The sequence below is a fragment of the Gobio gobio genome, assembly GCF_949357685.1.
Source record: "Gobio gobio genome assembly, chromosome: 16".
NCBI lineage: Eukaryota > Metazoa > Chordata > Actinopteri > Cypriniformes > Gobionidae > Gobio > Gobio gobio.
This window is the reverse complement of record NC_137109.1, coordinates 28,551,353-28,578,697: the sequence shown is the minus strand read 5'-3', so window position 1 is coordinate 28,578,697 and position 27,345 is coordinate 28,551,353. Positions and strand designations below refer to the sequence as shown.

General features: G+C 37.5%; 3 protein-coding genes across 4 annotated transcripts in view; all 3 read right to left on the bottom strand.

Annotated features, from left to right (window-relative positions):
- The window catches only part of mtus1a (microtubule associated tumor suppressor 1a), a 34,916-nt gene extending 23,723 nt beyond the window's left edge, over positions 1–11,193 (bottom strand). The window contains exons 1-7 of one of the 2 annotated variants that reach the window (XM_079839764.1): positions 10,845–10,951; positions 6,657–6,688; positions 4,702–6,335; positions 3,197–3,422; positions 2,079–2,243; positions 737–847; positions 325–426 (exon numbers count right to left, since the gene is read on the bottom strand). In XM_079839764.1, the coding sequence (XP_079695890.1) occupies positions 325–426; positions 737–847; positions 2,079–2,243; positions 3,197–3,422; positions 4,702–6,231 (2,134 nt within the window). In that variant the 5' untranslated portion in view covers positions 6,232–6,335; positions 6,657–6,688; positions 10,845–10,951. Of the gene's footprint in view, positions 1–324; positions 427–736; positions 848–2,078; positions 2,244–3,196; positions 3,423–4,701; positions 6,336–6,656; positions 6,689–10,844 lie in introns of both variants that reach the window. The other variant, XM_079839763.1, reaches the window with a different exon arrangement.
- Positions 11,194–14,794: 3,601 nt separating this feature from the next.
- On the bottom strand, positions 14,795–19,232 carry fgl1 (fibrinogen-like 1). The gene is made up of 7 exons (XM_079838688.1): positions 19,011–19,232; positions 18,708–18,882; positions 18,427–18,586; positions 18,249–18,346; positions 15,789–15,877; positions 15,370–15,557; positions 14,795–15,166 (listed from the first exon to the last, which is right to left on the bottom strand). The coding sequence occupies exons 1-7, from the start codon at positions 19,062–19,064 to the stop codon at positions 15,007–15,009; spliced, it is 924 nt and encodes a 307-aa protein (XP_079694814.1). The 5' UTR covers positions 19,065–19,232; the 3' UTR covers positions 14,795–15,006.
- An 830-nt stretch (positions 19,233–20,062) lies between these two features.
- asah1a (N-acylsphingosine amidohydrolase (acid ceramidase) 1a) lies at positions 20,063–26,945 on the bottom strand. Its single transcript, XM_079838804.1, has 14 exons — positions 26,622–26,945; positions 26,449–26,492; positions 26,245–26,335; positions 25,954–26,037; positions 25,767–25,845; positions 24,889–24,963; positions 24,753–24,798; positions 24,504–24,648; positions 24,372–24,426; positions 24,088–24,169; positions 21,753–21,884; positions 21,533–21,656; positions 21,323–21,379; positions 20,063–21,174 (listed from the first exon to the last, which is right to left on the bottom strand). The coding sequence occupies exons 1-14, from the start codon at positions 26,688–26,690 to the stop codon at positions 21,085–21,087; spliced, it is 1,173 nt and encodes a 390-aa protein (XP_079694930.1). The 5' UTR covers positions 26,691–26,945; the 3' UTR covers positions 20,063–21,084.
- Positions 26,946–27,345: the final 400 nt, after the last annotated feature.

Genomic DNA, 27,345 nt, shown 5'->3' with positions numbered 1-27,345 from the left:
GTTCCTTCAACCCGTCTACGCTCTATGGGTGACCGGGCCTTCTCCACTTTGTGCACCTAAACTTTGGAATTCTCTTCCGATGATGATCAGACAGGCGGATTCTCTTAATGTTTTTAAATTTTTAGTCTGTGTTACATGTATCTTGTGCTTTTTATCGGTCTATGCTTGTAAAGCGCTTTGATATACAAAATAATAATAATAATAATTATTATTATTATTTTTGGGTGAACTATCCCTTAAAATGTAGGTATTTTAAACCCCTAACTTTGTGATTTGCTGTAATTGTACACTTAATTTCCAAGTTCATTATAAATTGGGTCTTACCTGTAGGGGTAGCAGCAGGTCTCATGGGTCGGGCGGTGGTAGGGGTTTTTAGAGGACTGCTTGAAGGCCTCACTAAACTTGATGAGGATGTGTTTTTGCATCCTGCAAAATAAGATGGATTACTTTAGGTTTAGAGTAAACCAGACTCTAAACAGACATAACAGACATTTTCTTTAGTCTAAACAGACCCAAATAGTTGAAACAAGAAAAAAAAGCTCAATAATATTTCAAAATCTGACTGTAAAAAATCAGAATTAAACTAAAAAGGAATCAGTCTCTTTTAGCAATTGTTTTTTATTATAGTTCTTTTGATTTTGTGGGAATTGCCTCAGACATGCTCTAGCATGTTTGTGTATTAGCCCGTCATATGAGGTGCAGAATTTAATGCACAGGATGTTATTGAATATATTACTTGTACCTGACGATACACTCTGGTTAGTCGGCCATTGCAGCTTGCTTCTTAACAACGTGGTCCTGTTAGATGGAGGTTTACTTAAAGTTCCCACAGAGGGTTCTGCATGGTCTGATAAAAAAATAAACAATAATAATAATGAAAAAGGATGACCAATATAACTCTTCCACAGACTTTTAGTAGATTCATTAGTTTGTATGTCTGCAATGGAATTTACTGGGGACGCTTGTATGGGAATCAATATTGATCAAAGCAATAAAAGATAAGCAGGTTCTCATCATCTCTCTTTTTGATGGCAACCATGCTCCTACAAACAGATAATCTCTCACTGATATTGCACCTTCTCTGATTGGCCACCACTGCTGTGGGCTGATATGATTTTTTTTTATTTACCATGCCAACAGCAGCTTTAATACTGAAAGACTTGTTACCACCATAGCAATATAGTAACACTACTATCTGATAAAATAACAAGGTATCCTTGTTATTGTCACAAATTTGAATACATTAGGAACAAAAATTTGAATCCAAGTCTTTACTTACTTTGCCATAACTGTGTCTTTGGATTTCCATGAAAGGTAGACAACAAAGGAATAATACAAAAGCGATAGGATCCGATAAAAAGACATGTCCAGAAAGTCAGATCACACTGATTACAAGAGCTTGGCTGCTGATTCAAGGTTGAATTCATAAAAACTTGCTCTGGGATCTCGGTCAAGGTGCCTCCATGTGCAGACATGACCTTCCATAGAGAGTTCAACATAATGACAAGAAAATACCCATTTGCATTAGTAGATCCTCATTATTTTCATGCGCATTGCTTTCTCATTCCCCTCCAAGTGAACTGAGGCAGAACAAACCCTGCCCCGCAGACATCTGGGACTGAGTGGCACAATCCATACAAACAACATGTCCCTCAACCAATGAGAGCAGCAGACTATGCAAAAGGTAAAAGAGCATCACTGTCTAGACCGGAAAAAGCGGCCTATATTTTCATGTTTGATTCTCCTTATCAAACTGATTTCAGGTCATTGGATCTACTTCATACTTAAATGACTTTATGTTTAAGCTGAAAGCACATTCCAAAAGTTGAGATGTTTAAAAAATCTAGATAAAGTAGATTGAATCCTTTAGAAGGGATTACATTTTCAAGCTTTGGATTTAAGGCAGCAGTGACCTAGAAGGGAATGTGGGTCAAGCTGGATAGTATGAGGTTGATCTTGTCTGAAACGGCCACTTTTTTTCCAGAATTATTTTTCTATATCTTCCTCCACAAGGCTGGCAATCTGGGTTTACGTTCAACACAATGGAAAAGCAGTATAGAGATGAACAGAAAGCTCACCTTGCTTTGAATGTCCACTTGTCTGAGAAGTGTTGAAACTCTTGGGCTGTATTTTGGCCTTCACAGGCAGTTTGGAGGCTGATGTTGGAGCTGCAAACACGGCAGGTCTGGACTGGGATCCTGAAACTGCACTTGTACCTTCAGTTGAATGGATTTTGAGCTTAACTGCAATGGGAAAGTGACAAACAATAAATCCATTATTATTCAGACCATGTGTCAGAAATAAGCATACAGATTCTTGAACTGCAAACAGAGTACTATTATAAAAAAAACAATAGAAAGGTCATTTTAACAAGCCTCCAAAAACACAATAAATGTTGTAATAAATGAGTTTTCTTCCTCCAAACAATAGACACAAATCTATAATATACAAAATATATACTAATGTGACACAAATCTATAATATACAAAATATATACTAATGTACCAAAAATCTAAATGGGGTTTTGAAAAGCATGTCCTGCAGACTTTTTTTTTTAAAGAAATAAATACTTTTATGCAGCAATGAGGCATTTCATTGATCAAAAGTAATGATATTTACTCTTGATCAATGTAATGAAAAAAAAAACAACAGCACAAAATTCATAATAAGAAATGTTTATTGAGCAGCTAATCATTATATTAGAATGATTTCTGATGGAGCATGTGACACTGAAGACTGGAGTAATGATGCTGAATATTTAGTTTAGCCATTAGAGGAATACATTACATATTTAAAAAAAAATATTATTATATTATCATAATATAACAGTTTTTATTGTATTTTTGATCAAATAAATTAAGCCTGGACAAGATTTTTTTTATATATATATACACTTTTGAAAAAAAAGTCTATGATCTGAAATGTATGCATAAATTGAAAAAACAGCAATGTAAAAAAAAAAGTGTTCTGTGAAACTATTTTCACTGATGAAGAAACACTGAATGTACATTATGCATTTAATTCTACTATAACGTGGCATCACTCGTGTTTCTAATGGCACTACAGTGCATATAAAATAAGAAATCGACTTTGAATCACTTTTATCATTAGACCATTAGCAAGACAATCCAGCCTGTACTACAGCATGCACCAATTCACTCTGTAAAAGTGAAAGCAGACTAAAGAGTGCCCTTACCATCAGATGTGCTCAGTTTGCTTCTGGGTGAAGGCATGTCAGTGGTACTGCTGCCATCTTTTCTTGCTGTGACAGGCTTGAGCTTAGAGGCTGAAAGTGGCGTCCGAAGGTTTGCAGCTGGAACATGAGCAGCACAGGCGCCTTCTGTCCGGGCTGGGGATGGCTGGGGGCCAAGCCTGCATCTGCTCCACTCGCATGCGGCTGCTGCTGGCCTGGCAGATACTGCCTGCAAGAGAAGTTCCCTTTCAGTTACTCGCCCCCACACATGCCGGCCCAAGCTTGTGCTCACCACGCTCACGGCAGCGTTGGCCATAACAGAGCTGAAAAACGGGATTGAAACTCGCACAGACCAGAGACGTGAGCAGATATTGTAATGCATCCCCCATGGGAATTCTGAAGTCACTGCCAAGTTTTTTTTCTCTCATTCCCTTCTCCTGCTCTGTAAACATGATGTGATGTGCACATGGAACGCATTTTCCAAAGACTCAGCTTGCTGCCCTCTTGCAGCAGTAATTAAAACAGCAATCACACTGCGTAAATACTTTCTCTTTAGATTTTTGTTTGAGAATTTGTGCTTCGTTTGAGATGGCAGCCATAACCATAAGGCACTTACAGAAAGCTCACCTTGTGAGCTTTTTCATCTTGTGAAAGCACCTTTATGATTTGTGTCTAAGGTTTACATTTTAATTATTGGCCAATATTAGACATTTCATTTCTCTCTATCAATTGAGATAAATTGGCTGATACTGAATATTTAAAGGGATGATGTAAAGGGAAAATAAAAATGTGGTCATTCACTCACCATCATGTCAGATTTCTGTCCCTCTCATAGCCTATACAACCAAAAATGTTGACACCGCCACAAAAAATAAAAATGAGAGCTTCTGTGTACCTATTTTACCTGCTCTATATATGTGAATTGATTCATTTTTATATGTAAATAATAAATACCTGAATTAAATGTGGTCCTCATATCAAACGATTGTGTCTCCTCTGAAGACTTGGATTAAACCATTTAATTTAAACATCTCTTTTACAATCTTTTACTGAACTTAGTAAAGCCTAACATTTTGGGTTGAATGGACTTTCAATGGAGGGACAGAAATCTATCAGCTTTCATTAAAAATATCTTCATTTGTGTTTCAAAGATGAATGAAAGTCTTATTGGTTTTGAATGACATTAGTGTAAGTAAGTAAATGACAAATTACTAAATTATCCCTATTAAATCTCTGATTCTCTTTTCCCCCATTTTTACATTTGGATTACCTTTGCCATCATCTAACACCTACTAACATTTATTTAAACTTTAATAATACTAATAAATTCAATATCACTGTGAAAATTAAGTAACATTTAGTAAATCGTATAGTATACATTACGATGAGGTGTCATCTAAATCCACTTGTAGCTATTAAAAAAGGTTGATTTTGGATTGATTTTATCATTTTACTTTATATTATGGCCAATAACCGATAATTGGCTGATATTAAAATCACATGCTCACCAACAAACTGACTCTCTGATTTTTCCCTTGAACCTTCATAGACTCATCCCCCTGCACGACTTCTCTAGTGGACTCGTGTGTGTCTGCAGGTTTGGTCTTTCCACCCGGATTCTGAGAACCTCCTTTAGTGTTTTTTTGTGGTGTGGTGAGGTTCAAACCCCCGTTGACCTGTGGATTCTTTTTACTCGTTTTGGAAAAGGTAGCACTTTCAGACCATCGGCGAGGTCGAAATTTTGAGGCTGAACCACTTTCTTGGCAAGCGGAGGAGCGAGTTCTTTTAGCTGCACTGGAGCTCTTTACGCTTTGAGCTGCTGTGGCAGAAGTGCTGGTTACTGCAGAAGAAGTGGATTTGGTAGGAGATGGCTTAGGTTGGTCCATAGTCCGGCTTTCATTAGTTTGAGGGATGGAGCCTGCTGAAGTCTTTGGTGTCTTGAAGGGGTTCGTCGCATGTGACATAATTTTAGACTTTATATTACTGAAGTTAGGCTTAGGAAACCGTTTTATTTCTATCTTGTTGCTTTTACTTGCTGATATCAAGGATGCTTTGGGCTTTTGAGAGGCAGTGTCTCGCTGCTGACTTAAAATTGGAGACATTGGACTCACTGGATCCCCTTCTTTGTTCAGAGGTGACTCAGATAGAGAAGGGAGGCAAAACGTTTTGTTACTCACAGATTGCACTGGAGTTGAGGTTTGAGCATTGCCACTGATGTCTAGATCCTCAGAAGCAGTAAGAAGCACTGTTTTCCCCTCCACTGGAGTTGAGTGATTGGATTCACCGGTATTGAAGGCCAACTTTTGCACATCTTTATTAGATTTATGATTATGAACAGGTGTGACACATTCAAGTTTCTCAATGCTCAAAGACCTTTCATCTATGAGAAAGGTCTGATTGTTTGGTAGGATGTAGGTACACTCCAAGCCCAGATTCTTGGGCTCTCCTTGTGGCACCCCAGCTAGGCCCTCGCAGACATCAGGTAACATGCCCGATACCACGCCATGGTCTGAAGATATATCCAATGAGGTTCTGGACTCTCTGATCAGTGAGATGCTAAGAGGCTGGTCGTTCTCGTGCAAGACAAAGCTGTTACTTCTCATCACCATCTCACCAGAGCAGCAGTTCTCACTGGATCCACGCTGTGATGGCTCACAGGAGTCCACTTCAGATAGTTCTCGCTCTCCACTGTCAGGGGAGGTTTCTGAGCTCCTGTCACTGCCTTTATTGCATTCAGTTTTTTGGGGGTCCACTATTAAGACAGTCATATTCTCATTCCAGTTGTCAATTTTTGATTTGGAAAAGTCCACAGCAATTATGCCGCTTGATCTCACTACCTTTGAAGAAGTCTCAACTTTTGCAGGGCAAGTGAGGCAGTCCTCCATTTCTACATCAAGAGGACTCTCTGAACTGCCACAACTCAAACTACTAGAGCTCCTCAGTGAATCAGGAGAATGCTCACTGGGGCAGGTGATGTTATTTCCATTTTTGTCCTCAATGGAGAAAGTAAGATTTATGGATCTACGTGTGGTTTCCATGGCAATTTCACATCCAAACTGTCTGAAACACTTCTTGTTTTATGATAATTGTCTCCTGAACTTCAGCACAGGGTTATTTATTGAAGCAAATTGTGTGGATGTTCCTGAAAGAAAAAGAAAAAAAATGGTAAACATAAATCTACAGAAATTCTAAACAATACAATACATCTAGATTGATGTGTGAAGTTATAAAATGTGCTGTAGCTGAAAAGAGGGTATTAGCTATTGTGGATGTAATACTTAACTTCACTGAACAAACACACCCTGGCCAATTACAATCTGTTGCGTTGTTGATCGCAATATGTAATGCAGATGTTACATAATCTACCTACCAATTACTTTTAGAGTAATGAGAAAATTGATCCCCTGTTTAATTCTTTATGTCTTCTAGAGAAACGCCATTAAAAATGCAAGAGCTGACTCACGTTATCAACTTCTAGTCCTTCTTAATGTGGACCTGAAAAACAAGTTTTGAAGTGTTTTATAAAACATCTTGAAAACTTTGAATGTACACGACTGTTTCAACCGTTTTTATTTGCATTTATTTTATGACAAAATCAGTAAAAACAGTAGTAAAATATTATTACAACTTAATATACATTTTCTAATTACTATATATGAATACATTTCAAATGCAATTTATTCGTTATTCATGAATGACTCCAGTATTTTGTCACATGATCCTTCAGAAATTATTCTAATGTCTAATAACAATCTAATAATTTTTCAGAATTATTTGATTGATAGAACGTTCAAAAGCATTTATTTGAAATATAATTTGTTGTATTAGCATTGTGTCACTTTTTTGTTCATTAAATTTAGCTGAATACAAATCTCACTGACCCCAAACATTTGAATAGCAGCATAACCTAATTCTATTCTAAAATAAAAAGACAAGAAAAATATTTTTAACAGATAAAACAAATATCAGATGGATCAAATAGATTTACTCTATTCACAGGACCCTTAATAACATTAACAACTAAGATAGAGCAGTCTAGTGGCCTGAATGTAACGTGTTGAGTTTCAGACAAATTACTTGTTTTGATGGAGAGGTGGGGTCAGTGGGAGCACATGTATTTAGATAAGTAGTTCGGAGTGCTAGTGAAAACACCTCACTGCGTTTAGTATAGGGACAGATCTAGCTCTGTGACAGGACGGCTCACCCTCACAAGCCTTTTTCAAACACAGAAGGCTCGCTGTGACTAACACTAACACAAACACTTCCAAAATGTTCTGCTTAATTTCATGAAACCAATACAGTTTCTTCAGGATTTAATATACTTGTAAATAATTTGCAATCTGCTAAAAATACAGAAGGACCTAATATATTTCTGATGGCCAGACTACTTATTTTTCTGGGTTCTGTCTCCCCACATTAACATCATTGCACTACTCCACAGGGGTGGAAGAGGCATGGCATACTTTGCCTCTGCTGAGGGAAAGGCCTTGCATGCTCTAATGCACTTCTGTCTAGTACAATGAGGAGAGAGGCCAGTTCATGCAGATGCAGAGACAAGCTCTCTGTCAAGCTTCTTTTGAAATAACAAAACCCATTCAAATCACAAAATGTGAACATGCCACTTTAAAGGGGTCATGAACTGAGAAATACATTTTTCCTTGAGCTTTTGACATATAAGAGGTCATCATACGAAGTTGCAGAACTAAAACTTCCTTATTAGTCCAATAACAGCTTTTATTGTAACCAGGCCCAGAGAACGACTCGTTCTGGAATGTGCCTATAGGTGAAAGACCGCCTCTGCAGAAGAAAATCAACATCTCATCATTGCAACTTTGGCCCCGCCCACTGGCATGTTAGTGAGATGACAAGGAGAGAAGAGCAATGCAAGATCATTGGACTAAAAATAACATTACCTTCCAAAAGGACCCTAACGCTAAGAATGTGGTTATTCATATTCAAATGTGAATGTCTTAGTTGATCATTATCTATTTGCATGCGGTACATTTAACTGTGGATTCTTTGATAAATCAGTCGTAATTTGGCGCAGGGTTTCCAAGCAGACTTCTACCATATGGACTCGACAGTAATGCCACAACATGCAAGTAAATGTGTTAATTCGAATGCCTGATCTGTGACCAGTGATTTCTGATATGTAATAGACAAAGAACATCTGACTGTACATATGTGTTAGTAAATCAAATAAGTGACTAAACGGTCAACATCACATTGTTTCTCTTGGCAGGATGAAAATCTGTTATTTAAATGGTTATTAAATTATATAAAGCAATCAAAGGATGCTCCCTTTACAAACACTGGAGCTGTCAATCAAACAGCGCAGATTTACCAGTAGCTACATTCTCTTGGACACTTTTTGCTTCAATCTGAATGAATTCATTCCGATCGATGAATCCGAATATAGTGTACATGAACGCTTAATAAAGAGATTGGGTTGATGTGCGCGTTTATATGGCACAAGCTCTGATCGGATTTAATCTTTTGCACTCTGCACTGTTTTTGCATACTAACCAACCTCCTTTTCTTTGTTTAAAAAGAACACTTAATATTTATCTATTTCAGGTACTAATTAGGAGACAACCAGCATGAAGCATTGAGCAGTGCACTGTTTTATCAAACAGTAAAAACAGCCATTCCCGCACACAAAACAATGCATCTGAGTCCGAAACAAGGATGGCGGGAAGTTGTCCTGCTCCACTTCACAGATGATGAGTGGAGAGAATTTAAAAAATGACATGACACTCATTTATGACACTTTAATCAACAGGAAGAACAGCTCGTTCTGCGCGTCAAACGTTAATACGCTATTTCTACGTCATTGCACATGCGCAATACTCTCCAATTTACGTTTTCAACCAATAAAGTGTTTATACAGTATGTCCTCTCAATAGGATTACAAAAGGAATACACCACCCCTTACAATCCAAATGAAATTTGAATAATATCTGGCCAATTCATTCCGATTGACAGGGTTACATGTGATTTTTTTATTCTGATTGTGCTACTAGTCCGATTACAATTCTGATTATTAGGGTTCATGTAAGCTATAGGGACTGAGTTCTGGACTCTTGCCAAAACTTCTGTTATAATCAACAAATCCCTTACTTACATTGGGTTTGCACAGTTAGTTGCATTCGTTAGGGTGCGGAAATCGATGTGCTTAACAATGCTCATCACTGCAACCTTTCATGCCACAATCTAAACATAATTCTATAAATCAACACTTTTCACGATTAGTTAACCTTGAGAGCTGTAATAGTAAAAACGTGCTAAATGTTTTCCAGAGAGTTCCACATGTAATACTTAGCTATTTAATATGTTAGCCAATCACAGCAGTGGGCGTTTACACTGAAGTCTCACAGCAGACACGCCCCTTCAAACAGAGTGTTCAAATCAGAGGGCTAAAATCAGGATAGGAAAATGGCTTTTTCTAAATTGACAATTTTTTATTAAAAAAAATAAAAATAATTCTGGATAACAAATGCACCCCACGAAACATTATAAAACAATGCAGTTCATCACCCCTATGCAGTATGACAAATGACAGAATCAGAATCTGCTCACAAGGTGAACGTGATCACAAAACAATGACCAGTAACTGCCACTTTGAGTTTGCATTTACCGGAATGTCAACTCTGTCAATAATAGATATTCATCTGCTGTTGAAAAATACTAATAACGCAAACTTTGAAAACTACAAAACTACGTCTTTCAGCAAGCAATGTCTTCAATGTTTAATGTCTTATCCGTTTTGTCATAGTCATGCAGTAGTTCTCTCACACAGGTTTAAGCAAATCCTTATTTGGCTGCTTCAACACTTAACATTTACATAATTTTCAAGTTAATCAATTGAACAAGGGTACCAAAGCCATCAATTTCCCATTATTTTCTCACATAAAAGCATAATGATTAATGCATTCGCTATAACTTTTTCTCTCCCAAATATTCCGATTAAAACAGCAGTTTAAGAATACCTTCCTTGGCTGGCTCAATGAGTGAAAGGTTACCTTGGGAACTAACAGTTTGCTTAGTCATTTACAGTCTGACTGCTCATGCAAGGGCTGGGCATTAAAGGAACAAGAGCCCCTCTGTTAATACTTCACTGCCGCTGGGAGAATTATTGATGGATGCTTCGCATTTCATCTTTAAAAGGGACATAAAACTGATATATTGAACTCTCATAAAAAGCAACAGTGAAATATAATGAATCATTCTTTCTTGAGGGTTATAGCAGCCTAATTGTTCGGGAAAAATGCCATTTCAAAATGTCATAACTGGGGTACTAAATTAGTTTATGGTGTAACCACATAGCATTAATTAACATGCTGTTAAATACGTTTATTTATGCCATAATATGGCACAAATAAACGTATTTAACAGTTAAATAAATCAACAACAACAAAAAGCTAAATGAAAACATGCAGATGGACTGCAAAAACGTAATAAAATGTACTTTTAATTTATTTAATGTCTATAATATATGTCTATCCATAATTAACTGTAAACAACAACCATGGCTTTCTAATAGTTTTTTGCACTTGCTATGAAGCAAATGTCTTATTTTATATATAAAAGTAATTGATAATCTTTTATGAATACATTTTTTTTTTTTAAAAACATAAAAGCAGAGTCCTACCAGGCAAAACATTATGTCAGTTCAGCACATCCCATTCAGGCTCCTGCAGCACTCACAGCTCCATGTCTCAAGATCAATCCTATTAGTGCTGTGGTAAACACTACACCACACTAAACGCACGCATATAAAAACTGCCAGCTCTAAAATACCCATCAGCCCCAGCAGTCCCTCCTTCAGCACCACTCCTGGCTCACAGCAATGGTCGGTCTCATAGGAATGTGGCACAGTCCAGGCTGCTGTCAGCACACTTTTGGGCTGTCCCTGCACACTAAAACACGCCTCTACTCGTACAGCCCTGTTCAAGTTCCAGCCTAGGCCATGACTGAACCTACTGCAAAGCCTCAAGGCTAACTTTACAAGGGACAGTGGCTGGTTACCCTATCCCAGACAAGCCCCTACATAAGGGGGAGTGGCCTGGGCATGTCAGGTCAAAAGCAGTAATCGCTGTTGCTAAGCAGCCAATAGAATTTTTAAAGGGATTTGGGCATCAAAGGATAAATGAGGAAAAACTGTGAAAACCTGGATGTCAACTACACAGTTATTTTCTGACAAATAAAACCTTTAACTTAAATGCTGGGTTGTTTCAACTCAAAAAGAATTAACTAATACATTTTTACTTCTCCAGTCTTAAGGGCTTTTTCGATCTTGAGTCGGCTGCGAAACCTTTAAAGAATTCAAAATTCACTTTGTTTGCAGTGACATAAAAGAAAGGTAAATAATGAAAATGTTTTTTACAAAAGTGTATGTAACATAGACATTGGTTTAAATTAAGCTAGAATTTAGGTTAATTTAAACCAATGGTTGGGTGTGTCCATATTTGACCCAAACATAGATTACAACCCAGATTTTTTATTGTAAAACTACATTTTATACAGTAATTATAAAACAAACATAAAAAAGTACATTTAAATGTCATGCATATATAAAAGTAATACATCTTATGCATGACAATGAGGTATTCATTTACAATAATAAGCTGCAACACTTTTTTTATTGACAAATGCTTGACAATACCTTGACTTCCTTAAGTTATGTAACAGCAGGCATGAGGGGATTATATCCGGTCGCTAGGAACATGAATTGACATATTTCTGACTAATCAGTCTTTAATGGCCATAATCTTGGTTAACAAAAGACACCAAGTTTTGGACTCCAGGCCTTTTCTGATAATAATAGGAAAATGTTTCTTGAGCACCAAATCAACATATTAGAATGATTTCTGAAGGTTCATTTGAGACTGAATACTGGAGCTGAAAATGCAGCTTTCACATCACAGGAATAAATTCTATTTGAAAATATCTTAAAATAACAGTTATTGTAATTATATATTGTACAACACTACTGTTAATGCATTGTATAAATGCAGCCTTGGCAAGCATAAGAGACTTTCCAAAATAATAATAAAACAATCCTAGTAAATGCACTTATGCCTTATCAACATTTTTTATCCTCCTCACAAACATCCACCTTAAAAAACAGGCAGCCATCTTTATCAAGACCAGTGTTGCCACAGTTACTTAATAATTACTCCTTTAAAAAGTAACTTGGTTACTTTACAGATTACCTGATTTTAAAAGTAACTAAGTTAGATTACAAGTTACTTTATTAGTTACATTCAGCAGTTGCCGACAACACCCCTGCCACCTCAACATAGAAATTACAACCGTTTTTGCCAACATTCACTTTATTGGAAGTGCATTTTTAACAGTAACGTCAACAATGTATCTCCTGACATTTTAAGTTGATACTAAAAAATATTTCCTGAAAAAAAACAAATACATGTTTTAATAAAAAATGTAATAAAGACAGTCTTTCTTGACTTCACTTAATATAAATACTCAAATACCCCAAAAAGAAGAAAGCAAAAAAATATATATTTTTACTAAGGAAAATGACTAAAATAGTAACTCACAGTGACTTGGATAAATTACTTTATTCTGATTACTGGTTTGGAAATAGTAACGCGTTAGATTACTCGTTACTAAGTAGCGCGTTACTGGCATCACTGTTCAAGACACATCTGCTGATCCGCATTCATTTAGAGAAAGGTTGCTAAGCAAATACATTATTAAAAATGTTCTTTTCCAGATGCACCATTCTGCTTGAGACGCAATATATTTCTAAGCAAAATTTAAATAATCTGATAATTCTGCACCTACAGTATGAAGTCCTGAAGAGCACCTGCACTATAACCTGCTGTGGAATTCAAAGCTTGTGCCCTTTGAGCTGGTGCCCTGTTTCTGAACACCATATCTGGTCAATACAGCACATATGTCCCATTGTACCATGCACTAATGGTGCATTTTTAAGCCCCATAAAACCAACACGGAGTAAATCATATTCATAGGAGTATGTCAAACATGGGTTGGTTCATGTCTAAAGCATCTAAAACACAGTGTTCAATCAAAAACAAATCAGAAGACACAATTCTTCTCAGTGAAATCTAGTGGAGGTAAATAAGGAGAAATACAATCTCATTGGATGCCTTAAAATCTACTAACTTATTCCTGCCCAGCTCATGTTTCTCCCTCATACCTCCCTCTGAGCCACAATCTATTTCCTGATCGCTGCCTTTAAATTGTCTTGTGCACCTGACTGAGAAATTTCAGAGGCCTGTTTGGGATCTCTGGCAGCTCGTTCTATAAATAACACGTGGAGTAAACAAAGTTGTAAAGCTATATAAGCAGAATGTATACAGACAATATAGACTGAATGAACATTCAGTAGGCGTAAGTTAGTAAACACAAACAAAGCCATGGAAAACAACTCACGCGACACGAGTAACAGCATGCCTCGAGCTACTAAATCACGGATGAAATGTAAGGTACAAGAGTCTGTTTGTAGAAAAGTAAATATTTACATTGACCTTTCAACTTCTCTGGGTAACATAGTGTACTTACCCAGCACGTCGCAAAGGGGATTCAACTCTGATTCACAGACGTGTCTACCGTTAACAGCAGCAAGTGCACAGTACAGGTGAGAGCTCAGATGAGCTCGCGCTCACATTAAATGACGTCACTGCAGGAAAGACGCGAGCCGGTACAGTGTAGGCTACTAGTCATCCAAATGAGGCACATTTAAAACTTTTCAATATTTAGTCAATAGTCTATTAAATATATTGCTAAAAATTACTATTTCATATGTATTGGAAGTGTTTTCATTCAGTCTTCTACTATTTTTTTTAGCTTTTTGTTATTATATTTAACTTAAAATCTGATCCACATACATAACTAATAACATGCTATAAATTATTTATTTAAAACACTTCTCTGTCAGTTTTCTAAATATTGTAGCCTGCACTGTAAAAAAAACAAAAAACAAAAAACTGGCTGCTGTGGTTGCCTTGCCAGAAATGTACCGTAAAAAAAAATGGTACCAACATTTTTGGTTTTACAGATTTAAGTTAAATTTACAGTAAAAACAAAAACATTTCATTAACTGAAATCATGTTGAATTACCAACCTATTGAAGTACTAATATCCATTATGTACATTTGTAATATACTGACAACCACAAAAACTCAGTGGTGATGAGAGTCACATGATGAATCGAAGCTCATCACAAGCTGAGGAGGAAATTAATATAGAAGGTGTACAGTGTAATTCACACAAACACTAAACACCATCATGGTAAAATACATCAAATCACGCAGGGAATTCTGAGAATATCAATTTACAGTTATTCATTAATAACTCTTTTACCGTTAAAATCACAATCATTTTCACAGTGTATTTATTGTGTTTGCGAGTTCTGTAAAACTGTGAATTATATATTCATTACTGTGTTAATTATTAGTTACATTTACCTTGACAGATTGCTATAATTTATGAAGACAAAGAAAACATCAAAAAATTTGTAGTTAAACTTTTTGTTGTGGCAATTAAATTATATATTATATTCTTAAATGCTATTTTAAATGAAACATTTCCTCTTTAATTATGATTTATTTTAAAATGTTTATTTATTTCTTCAAATGAATTAAATTAAAGATACTATGATAGAACACACAAGGATGCAGCAAGGATGAGTTGACATTTTTATTGCGCTACATGCATATGTAAATATATGTAAATAAGAATTTGACTACTAAGCTGGACTACAATGTTATTTGCCACCACCCACTAATTCATCGCCTCCATGGTTCAGATATCAGATACATGGATTAAATATCATTAGGCTCAAAAATGTCTGGTCTGATCTTCATCTGCACAGATTTGAGGGAGTACCACCAGCCATGCCATGGGTACCACACTATTCCGTCATCAGTGACTGCGCTGTAGGGTCCTCTGTGGTAGAATCCATTCAGATTGGCAGAGTGACATCTAGAGGAATACAAGTGAAACAACATACAAAAATGATTGGACACCTTTTGGTTGTCAATTGTTCATAGTTAATGTGATGAACTAAACCTGTGGTTACTCTGTTAGAACTTGAGAAGAATTGCCTTCATACATCCACTAAAATGACCTGCGTTGAAATTGTCTTTGTAATGTGAAAAGCTCTGTCAGCTCTGTAAGGTGCAAACCTGTTAAACCACCAGCCACCCTTGTCCTCCTGAGCACAACTGCGGTCGTAGCGGTCATTATCCCTGTCTCGTGTGCTAAACTTCATTCCTTGGTGGCTGGCCCACCACTGAACCTCAGGATGATAACTGCCAGAGAGAGCGTCCCCTGCGTTTCCTGTGTATACACCAAACTGGAGCTGGTATTGGTTCTGAGATGAAAAATGAGATGAATACGTTTTTAAACGTTAACCAATTGAACAGCACACAGATATTATACCGTTCAGATTAATGAAGTATATAAATTGTGATGTTGTGCAACCCCTTCTTTTTGTTCCTATGGAAAATTGATGAAACTTCACAAGCCACCTGTTGGTTTATCATGGGCATCCACACATCATTAATCACAACATGAAGAGATTAATAAAAAAAAGAATAAAGACCTGTTCATTATCCACTTTGAATTTTCTGTACACAGCAAAACGGTGGCTGCCCTCAAAGTCTTCCAGATTGATTCTCAGGGTGTAATTGTCTGCTCAACAGAAGGTGTTTTAGTGAAAAAAAATGAACCACATAAATTATAATATAATATTGATGACGGGCTGTTGATTAAGACAGGCTGTTATTAGACATATATTTTTTTATCCTATTGTTTGTTACATTTATTTGCTTTATTTCAGTCCCTGTTTAGTTTCTATAGTTACCTTTGTTTGTAACTATGTCATCTAATCACCTACACCTGTCTTTAATTTTGCCCCTTGTCATTTTGTGTGTTTAAACCCTCAGTTCTTTGTCTTAGTTTGTTTCGTGCTGGTATGCATCTCTGTTTGGTTCCTGGTGTTTATTAAATGTGTTTTCATCATTCTTCTGTGTTGAGCATCTTTTGTGGATTATCAAGTCAAGCCAGCGTGTGACAGAACACAAGACCATACAAAAGAAAATGTATGGACCATCAGTTTGCCTATTGTGTCTTTGTCAGGGCGACCTCATCATAGAGGAGTATGTCGAGGAGTTATGCAAACTGTGTTACACCATGGACTTTAATGACATCACTCTCAAGGACATATTCCGTGTAGGTTTAAACGAATCCGTTCTTTGGGGATACAAGGGAATACATTGACTTTGCCGTAGTGCTGAGTGGCTATTCATTTACTGTGGGAATATTGGATGAGGAATCCTGCAATCCTGCAGTACCCATCACTGTATAGTCTTGTCATGTCATGGGCGCCACTCCAGAGTTTGGTCACGTCATGGCCGCCACACCAGAGTCTCATCATGTTATAGGTGCCACGCCAGAGTCTCAACACGTCATGGCCACCTAGCCAGAGTCTCATCACACCATGGCCGTCATGCCAGAGTCTCATCACACCATGGCCGCCATGCCAGAGTCTCGTCACACGATGGCCGCCATGCCAGAGTCTCGTCACACGATGGCCGCCATGCCAGAGTCTCGTCACAACATGGCCGCCATGCCAGAGTCTCAACACATCATGGCCACCTAGCCAGAGTCTTGTCACAACATGGCTGCCATGGCAGAGTCTTGGCACGTCATGGGCGCCATGCCAGAGTCTCGTCACACGATGGCTGCCATGCCATAGTCTCGTCACAACATGGCCGCCATGCCAGAGTCTCAACACATCATGGCCACCTAGCCAGAGTCTTGTCACACCATGGCCGCCATGGCAGAGTCTTGGCACGTCATGGGTGCCATGCCAGAGTCTCGTCACACCATGGCCGCCATGCCAGAGTCTCGTCACACCATGGCCGCCATGCCAGAGTCTCGTCACACCATAGCCGCCATGCCAGAGTCTCGTCACATCATGGGCACCTCACCAAAGTCTCTGCACGTCATTACCAACACGCCTCAAGTTTATTTATTATTATATAAGTAATTTTTTTCGGGGGTGGGAGAGATTGGTTTGCCATGGATCTCCTTGATCACTGGATCAATCCCGGGACGATGGAGACTGACGGGTATCCACAACTGAGGTAAGTGTGAGCGGCTGGAATATTGAGCCCGGTGGTCTCAGAGTTACTTAGGGTTACCATTGTCATCTGCGTTGTCCGCGATGGCAAACATAATCTTGTGTGTTTGGGCAGCACACATTTTTACAGCTCCTCATGATGGGGCAGCGTCCACAACAGCTCCTCCCGAGGTTTTATTTGTGTTATCTGTCTACCCTTTCACGACCACAGAAGCGGATTTTGATCCCTCTATGCTCCTTGTTATCGCCAATCATAATCTCTCTTTGCTCTGTTTCAGTATGTGGTCTTCAGCTCCACCTGCTTTTCCGTGGTGGTCTTCTGCTCTGCCGTGGGGAGCTTCAGTCCCGTCTACTCTGCTGTGGTGGTCTTCTGCTCCTGCACCTTCAGCTCCACCAGCTTCTCCCTGGTCACTGCCAAATGTGCCCTGGCTCCCTGAACTGTCAGCTCTTCCCTGGTTTCCTGAACTGCCAACTATATAGGCTCAATTCCACAAGCCCTCCATCCCTCCCGCTGTTTTGCCTCTGCTCCACTACCCTACTGGACTATTTAAACCCACAGTCTTCATCTGTTCTTTTTCTTTTGTTAATGTTGGTTCCTGGTGTTCATTAAATTTGTTTTCATTGTTCTTCTGTGTCAAACATCTTTTGTGGATTATCAAGTTAAGTCAGCGTGTGACAGTAGTAGGCTGTAAGGACATTTGAAATAACTGAAATCATTTGGTGAAGTGACATGGAACTATAATGCGTTCAAGACCTGCCTGGAACAACTTTAGCTGTGCGTTTACTGGAAAATTATTTCACACCTTAGAACATTCAACAGCCAATCAGAATCATCTGAGAAACATCTCAATGATATAAATCAGATAAATCATGCCATATTTCAATTTGTATGCATTTTAGATGTATAGATTCACTCACCTTGAGATGTCAAATAATGTAGATTATCATTCCCCAACCAGAACTCTCCATTAGAGGACTTCATGTCACCAAATCCTGTTTTGTAATCATTCCAATCTCTAAAAAAGAAAAAGAAAAAAACATATGTCATTATTAAACAGCACCTCATCTCTTCTCACAACAATGAACTTTTCCATACCGGTCAAATGACAGATTGCCATCCGAGCGTCTCTGGAAGACTGTCCATCCACCCCCCTCTGTCATATCGCAGTACACTCTGATCTGGGTTGGACTAGGCAGTGGTTTGATCATGTAAAATCCACTCTGCCTGCTGCCATTTTTGAAGATCTGTGCACAGTCTGTATATGGCAGATTGATTTTTGTTAGTATTGCTTTGTGCCGTTATAATCAGACAAATACAACATATTTACACAGGGACAGTGAATACCATATCTTAATAAAATAATATAGAGCCTTGACCCTTGTGCTGTGTGTCTCCCATGTCATAAATTGAGCCCTCTTTTAGGGAATGTTCATTCATCTGGTTGAGGTTCAGTAATCGTTGAATAAGTTGCTGTTGCTTTGAATGACGAACTTCCAAATTGTTCAACTCCACTCGAAGACGCTCGGTCTCATCTTGACATTCGTCAGATGCCTAAATGCATATGATACACAGAATGACTGCTGTAAATTTCCCATAAAATAAACAATCTTTAATTTACATGTAACTAAAGGTAATTCCAACACACAGTAAAGTAGCAGAATAAATTGTAAGACACTTACAGAGTCTGAAAAATCCAGAGTACAAAGCATCCAAATGATGAACAAAACAAACATCGTAGATGTACTCCTTTAATGTCGCATTTAAAGATGGAAGGTCGTACACCAAGTGATCTCGTGTTCAGTTCAGTTTATGCACTAAAGAACAACTATAGACTCAACAGCTTGTATAAATGCTCCTGAGGTCTGTTCTGGTGCCTGACAAAATTTCCTTTGGTTGGAAGTGCTGTGGGAAAAAAAAGTCACTGTGGGTCAAAACAGATGTGCAGATAATTACAAACAGCTCCCAAAAACATTCAATGTCATAAAACTGTTTTGTAAAAGTGAAAAGTATGAGCTGTTTGACCTTTAATTTGTTCAAGTAAAATGTGAACAAATTAATGACATTCCAATTAAGAAGTTATTTTAAATGAAAAAGTCAGAATGCGGTTTAACTTCTACTTACGCATAGCCTATATTTATTTTTATTGAATATAAAACAAGAGAATATTTGTTTACAAAATAAATAGAACAAACCTGATTAAAGAAAGTCTGATCCACAGGTGCGGATACCTGATTTGATACACCCATAAAGACGAAATGGGAAAAACATGTGTGAGGCACACTGATAGAGAGAGAGAGAGAGAGAGAGAGAGAGAGAGAGAGAGAGAGAGAGAGAGAGAGAGAGAGAGAGAGAGAGAGAGAGAGAGAGAGAGAGAGAGAGAGAGAGAGAGAGAGAGAGAGAGAGAGAGAGAGAGAGAGAGAGAGAGAGAGAGAGAGAGAGAGAGAGAGAGAGAGAGAGAGTTTCCCATTAAAAATCAGTTTTTTTTCTGCCCAGGCACCTTCATTATGCTGCTAAACTTAAATCATGCATATTGTCACAGGTAACAAATAAGGAATAAACTGAACGGTATGAAGAATAAAAGGAACAATACCGAATGTATAATTTAAAATAAATGAATCTGCTGTTATAGAGAAATCATTTAGCTGCAGAGGTACTGTAGAATAACTTTTCTAAGAACATTAACATAGCGGAACTGCATCGGTTAAAAGTGTAAAATTACACACATCATATTCTGAAAATTCTTTACTTTAAATACAACATAGACAGGCAAATAAGGCTAAAAAGATGTCTAGCCTTTATTGAAGCATACTTTGTTATAGACTTACCAGTTTTATATATATATATATTTAAAAAAAAGTTTTTTAACAGTTTCTGTGAAAATAATGCTTGTTGTTCTCATACCAGAATTTACATATATAACACAATCCCAAAGAGACACCTACAATTATACATTACAAAAATACTCTTTAGCATCACCAAGAATTTCAGAAAAACCTATTTCCTTATAGAAAAAGGCAACACTTATTCATATTAAAGAGTTAGTTCACCCAAAAATTAAAAGTCTGTCATGAATTAATCGCCCCCCTTATGTCGTTCCAATGCAGGGGACTGACACAGACGTGAACAAATTGTTGAATAAATTTGTTATTTTTGTTTGCTTTTTACGCACAAATAGTATTCTCGTCACTTCATAAAATTAAGGCTGAACCCACTGGAGTCACATGGACTAGTTTAACAATGTTTTTAATACCTTTCTAGACCTTGAAAGTTTTAATTAAATTGCTGTTCATGGAGGGGCCTGGGAGCTCTCGGATTTTATCATAAATATCTTAATTTGTGTTCTGAATATAAACAAAGGTCTTACGGTTTTGGAACGAGGAATTAATAACAGTTTTCATTTTTGGGTAAACTATCCCTTTAACTTATCCATGCACATGCAGATCTTCGAGCACAAAAACATTTCCATTTAAGATGTGTGGTTACTCAGTTTTTTTTTTATGCAAAAGAAACATTTATGCATTTCACAATGTGTTGCAGTGAAAAAGCAGTCATAAATATACATAGCTATATAAAGTTATAATAAAGCAGTTATGACAGACGTGTCCATGAGAACAGATATGTGAAAGTTCAGAGGTAGAATTGCAACCATTACGATTTTTTACACACTCCTTCCTGTACATGTACATTGGCCCTGTAATAACAGATCAAGAACAGTATTCCGAATGCCTCGGCTCATTCAGAGGTGATGGCAGATCACCAAGGTGTACATGGATTTGGACAGTCTCTGATATAAGACTCCAGAGTTCCAGTTGATACTTCCATCAATGAGGTGTAGGTTGTCAACTGTAAAGACAGGACAGAAAATAGCTTCATTATCAATTTATACAACATTTGACCATTTAAAGCACACTCTCTAACTCATAAATTAAAACAAAATAAGCATGACATATATAGTTTGAGGCTTTTGAATGCATTTTAAAGGCAGACTTACCTTATTAAGAACTGGTTTTGTTGACAGAACATCATACATTGATGACAGAGAAATGTTCTATGGAATACAATTTTTGTTTTCCATTATAAAATGTCTTCATGAAAGTTCAGTTACTAATTAAGCTCATTTTAAAAGTGCTTATAAAATGTAAAAAGTGCTATAAATCGCTACTTCAAAGCCATTTTATTTCTAACAAAAAATGTCACATACCGCTTGTGTGGTTTGATTCATGCACTTCATTGCTGGTGTTCTGCGGTCATCTAAGATCATAGGCTTTTCCCAGTGATCATAGTTCGTTTCCAGGACGTACCATCTCTTAAGCTTCAAATCAAGTCTTAAACATCACCAACAGTAACAACAAATTCAGAGGGCAGTTTTAAACATCGCAGACAGAAATGTGATTGTTCTGTGAGATATATGATTTACTCACTCCCAGATGTCTAACGTGTTTGTTCTAGTCCTGGTTATCACACAACCCTGACCCGTTCGGTTACCACCCAAGATGAAGTAAGCAGGTGCAAGCAGTTTCGTCAGAGAGAGCTGGGCTTTGGCATCCTCATAACTGCAAGCAAAATTATATAAAACAAATAGATGAACAGATACAGGCTGCACATCACTGAAAACACTCAAAAATCTGACCAATAAGTGGAATTTGGTTATTTTTGCACTTTCTGAGCTATTTCGTCGGAACAACATCATGGAATGTGAGGTAGAAGCGTGCCTTCGGAGTGTGTGATTCTACGTCAGCCGCTCCTCTGCATTTATTCATGAGTATGAACTCTTTTAACCCAATCACTGCGCTGTATTACGCATGATGATCGCATTACAACGGAGAACTCAAACAACATGAGCGATGAGTTTGACAACGCTCACCATGTGGATTATTTAGATCCGATACAGACCTGAGCGAGCGCGTTTCAATTTTATATATTTGAAGACTTCAGATGCAAAAGCCTCTAAGTCCGTCTGACGTTTTTCTTTAAAATTAGGATTTTTGTCAGGCTTTATGTATAGGATTCTACCCAAGTACCAGTACTTCTGAATGGGCTGAGGCTGGGATTTAGTGGGTTTGAAGTGGAAGTATTTGATGAATATCAGAGAGCATTCACTCAGTATCGTTATCTCATTTTTGACCGAGGTGGCTTTTAGAGGCTTTTGCATTGGAAGTCGTTTTGCATTGGTTGAACGTAATATATTTGATATACTCTAGTATTCCAAACATGGGACAGCACCGTGTATGCACACATATTTAATTATGTCTTCTTCAAATGAAATAGGTGCAATTAAGGACACTGATACAGCCGTACATCTGATCATGAACATAAGCCCCATTTCCACCGAAATTACTCAGAACAATTTGTACCAGGAACTTTTTTTTACAGGAATTTTTTTCCCCCCCGGACCTGCTACTGTGTGCGTTTCCACTGCGGTCTAAAGTACCGTGAAGATTAGACAAATTAGTCCGGTGATGTAGGACTGCGCGACTGTTCCTCCCAGTCACCGACGGACAGTAGTCATTTGTGCGATACTGTCTGCAACAATAACAAGTAAGGAGGAGATTCAAGCTGTGCTAGTTTTGCTGGTTAAGTATTGGTTTACTAAGGAGTTAATTAACAAAACGGTGGAAAAGAGACGAGCACTGATACCAAAGGGTATTCTGAAAGCTAGATTTAAAAGAAGACAACGTATGTTATCAGCTATTACGGACATTGACTGTGAGATTGCTGAGACGAACGCGCGCCATCAGACAGAAAGAGCAAGATGATATTCACTGAACACAGAACGAACCTCGCAAAATACTTTTAAAAATGGCGGTTGAAATAAAATGCTGCGTGAGCTCAACCAATCAGCATGTTCAGCGCCCAATTCCCACCCCCGAAAGTTCCTGAACTTTGAAAAAGTACTACCTCGCGAACAGGGACTTTCGGAGGGGGAAATATTTATCTGGAACTTCATTTAGACCCTGGTTCTTGTGGTCGAAACACAGAGTACCACCCCAAAGTTCCTAGTTCCTGCGGTGGAAACGCAGCTATAATGGCACACTGAATTATTCTGATACACAGAGGACAATGATGTAGACCGATTTAAAGAAGCATGGGCAAACAAGTAACTATGCCTTTATTCTTTCTGTGTTAAACTGACATGTGTCATTGTTTAGAGACTGTAGTGCTCTTAGATGTATTGAAATATTATTAGACCTTTAAAATGTTCTTCCGCTTTTCTCCCTCTTTTTGGCAGTTTGTTATTATATAGGACTAGAATTTTAAAATGTATCAAGGTGTCCTCAACTGTTTTTTTTCCTCTGTGGTCATTTTTTAATATTCATGTGTCTGTATAATGAGTGTTGCAGGTCTTTGTTTTATTGGTTGTGGTCTCCCTTCTTCCTCCATCTACACTCCCACTTTTCCACAGCTTTACACCCATTTCTAGAGACTTTTTTCACTTCTGAGGTGTGAACGACTAGGCTAAAACAGGGGGGTTTCATGACACTATAAGGCAATTTACCAGACAATATTATTTGGGAAAAAAGGTTTTATTTTACAATGAATGAATGACTGAATGAACACAAAGTCTAGAACACATTTTTTAAATAATATTTGAATAAAGGGTGAAGACGTCAATTTTCATAGGCTTGTTTTCTTGACCTGACAAAGCTATTTTGCCATTACAATACAGTGTGTGACTCAGAACTATGTGAATCTTGGTCATAACAGCGTAATCAAAGAAGTTGCGCTTTCATGTTATGCTAGTGTTGTTGAATTTACCTTGTAGCATTTTCCAGGACTTTGCGAGTAAGAAAACCCATCCACATTCCATCTCTCTTGCCAAGAATCCATTCCAGAATCCCTGTGAGAGTTGATCATGTTATCTAACTATTTCAACCATCAACAACAGTAACTGCACCCATGATTTGTAGCTAATCTTGGGAAGAAATGAATACTCTTGTGTATTGTTAGTTGTTTACAAACATATAACATTCAAGCAAAACTGTTAATACACCTGACACTTAAAGATTTCATTTGTCAATATAATTTTTATGAAATCTTACCTATGTAACCCCCATCAACGTTGAAACGCTCATTCATTGTTAGGGTCAGTTCACCCTAAACAAGTAAAACAATTACTTGCTTTACATTTAAACGAAGACAAGCATCATATTGTTTTATGCTTATTCACTTACGGGTCTAACTCCAGTGAGCATGCCAACATATCCAGCTAAATTTGTTGATTTAAACACGGTTTTGTTATTCCTTTCGAAATTGACATTCACCACGAGAGGCTTAAGCTTCTCTGTTAAAGTCCATGTTTTATTCTGTCGATCCCACCTTCATGAAAAACACAATATTCTTATGACTTCATATGAAGAGCGGATGCATGCTGCAGACAATTCAATGTGTTCCCAAATATCTGGCAAATAAACACATCCTACCCCATAAATAGTCCAAAGTCCAAATTCCGGGCATGATAAATATTTCCTGAAAAAAAGAAAGAAAATACACAATAAAACACCTAAAATGTGCCATTTATTTTGACCAAAAACATTATGCTGATTTATATCTTCTCACCATTAAAGTCTTCTGCTACAAGTGACGTGCATACAGTGAAAACCTCATAAAAGATATTGAACAACGTAATCTCACCTAGAGGGGTATACAATTAAACATAAAAACATATACAAATCATAGATTAACATATGGGCCCTTGTATTTGCTAAATTAGCGAGTGTCTTTGTTTTAAAGGAACATTCCACTTTAAAAAAAATCATTTTCCAACTCCCCTTGAGTTAAACAGTTGAGTTTTACCGTTTTCGAATCCATTCAGCTGATCTCCGGGTCTGGCGGTAGCACTTTTAGCATAGATCATTGAATCTGATTAGACCGTTAGCATCTCGCTCAAATGACCAAAGAATTTCGATATTTTTTCTAATAAAAAACTTGACTCTTCTGTAGTTACATCGTGTACTAAGAACGACAGAAAATGAAAAGTTGTGATTTTCTAGGCCGACATGGCTAGGAACTATGCTCTCATTCCTGTTAGCCTATTTTCAGGCGCTGTGTAATATCATTGCGCCGCTGCACCCATGGTACAGCAGCAAAGTTCCTTGATTATTACGCAGGAATGAGAGAATAGTTCCTAGACATATCGCCCTACAAAATCGCAACTTTTAATTTTCCGTCAGTCTTAGTACACGATGTAACAACAGAAGAGTTTTAAATTGGAAAAATATTGAAATTCTTTGGTAATTTTTGAGCGAGATGCTAACGGTCTAATCAGATTCAATGATGTAAGCTAAGCTATGCTAAAAGTGCTACCGCCAGATCCGGAGATTGGCAGAATGGATTCGCAAACAGTAAAACTCAACTGTTTAACTCTAGGGGAGTTGTAAAATGAGCCTATTTTCAAAAAAAGTGGAGGGTTCCTTTAATGGATAGCACCATCTCACCCAGAGGGATGCCAGAAACTGCTGATATTCCCTTAATTTCTTCATTGAAAGGGTGTGGAAGTGTGTCCGCAATCAATGGCTATGAAACAGTGAGAAAATAAATCATAGCAAAATAACATATATATATATATATATATATATATACACCATCAATGTTTTAAAAAATGTCATACATTTAATCGCTTACCAGCTCCTCGTCGACTAAATCAATAAGTTTTCCATGGAAAAAGCCCTTGGCCATGTCTTTTATTGTCTGTACCATTGTGATCAACTGAAAATCAACAAGATTTATGTTAAAAAAAATCCCTGTCTTATTGTTTAAAACAACAACAATAACAACAACAAAAAAGACAGGTTATTGCATCCTCCAGACATGAGACAAAAACAAGGGACACTGACAAATGAAAAATATAAAAATACTGACAGAAACAAAAGCCTTGAGCCCTAAAAGTTCATGCATTAATAAGGAGAAAGCTACCTCTGTGTTTTTATCTTTGATCAGTTGCGTCCATCTCTCACTAGGGGGTAAATCGAGATTTACAGTGTACCAGGTCACATTACCTTTAAACCTAGAAAAATCACAAGATGTTATCAAATCACCATATAGTCCAGTCCAGACCACAAAGTATATGAAATGTAGCAGCACAAATATTTGGAATTATGAAGAGAGTAACAGCAGTACGTTGGTCCTTTAGGTGGATACATTCCACTTCTGCAATCCTCCAGCTGCAAAAAAAGGTAACGTTAGTAATGAGAAAGACACCAGCAGAAGTGAAACAGCTCTCAAAACAGCGTAATAAACGTTTAAAAAGAAGTATACGATCACTCTGGTGCAGCAACCGCATTAAATCTTACCCCTCGAACAAGCTGTGAGAAAATAAATAAAGATATCATCAAAATATCAGGCACTGATGTTGGCTTCATGGTCTTTCAGTGAAGTTTTCCAAAGGTTCAGTCATTTCCTCACTGCGGAAGGAGGCGCGGGAAATAAGCTGCACGGCGGAATGTACCATAATGTAAGTGGGGCGCAAATGCAGTAGACGTATCTCTTATTTTAAAAGAAAGGGTAACAGACGTTATATTTTATTTTAAATATAATTACAATGATATAAATTAATTGTTATTTAGGCTAAATGGTTTCGTTTGGATGTGTTTATGAGTTCAACCGCACGCAGCACTAACAGTCCTCCCCCTCATTCTGCGACTTGAGCTTCACTCGGCACGTAATAAACAAGGAAGTTCAAGTTCACTTGTTTTGAATTGTTTGCTGTGTGAATCGAGCTTGGCCAGCGGCAGCGAGCGAATCACGAGGGAGCTGTCACGACACCTGTTAACACGCCAACGCACATTAAAGAAGAATCACGAGTTTGTGTTCTGCTATTTCAGCGTCTGACCAATGGTTGGAAACTTCGGAAGCCCATTTCCGCCGCAAGAAATTTCAAAATTATCACACACAAGTAATGAAATGACTTCCGTCACCTTTTCTTTTCTTTTTAAACGTTTTATAACATGGGCTAATTGTGTCTTTTTAACTAATAATTGTCAATTTCGACTTTTTCATCATAATTACGAATTAGCA

What these genes read in the sequence shown, in the direction of transcription:
- fgl1 (XM_079838688.1), bottom strand. Translation starts at nt 19,064, where the DNA reads ATGTTTGTTTTGTTCATCATTTGGATGCTTTGTACTCTGGATTTTTCA. An exon ending in GGCAATCTGTCATTTGACCG is followed by an intron (nt 18,347 to 18,426) that starts GTATGGAAAAGT and finishes TTTCTTTTTTAG; the next exon opens with AGATTGGAATGATTACAAAA. An exon ending in TCAAAGTGGATAATGAACAG is followed by an intron (nt 15,558 to 15,788) that starts GTCTTTATTCTT and finishes TTTTCATCTCAG; the next exon opens with AACCAATACCAGCTCCAGTT.
- asah1a (XM_079838804.1), bottom strand. Translation starts at nt 26,690, where the DNA reads ATGAAGCCAACATCAGTGCCTGATATTTTGATGATATCTTTATTTATT. An exon ending in TCTCACAGCTTGTTCGAGGG is followed by an intron (nt 26,493 to 26,621) that starts GTAAGATTTAAT and finishes CTTTTTTTGCAG; the next exon opens with CTGGAGGATTGCAGAAGTGG. An exon ending in CAAAACCAGTTCTTAATAAG is followed by an intron (nt 21,175 to 21,322) that starts GTAAGTCTGCCT and finishes CTGTCTTTACAG; the next exon opens with TTGACAACCTACACCTCATT.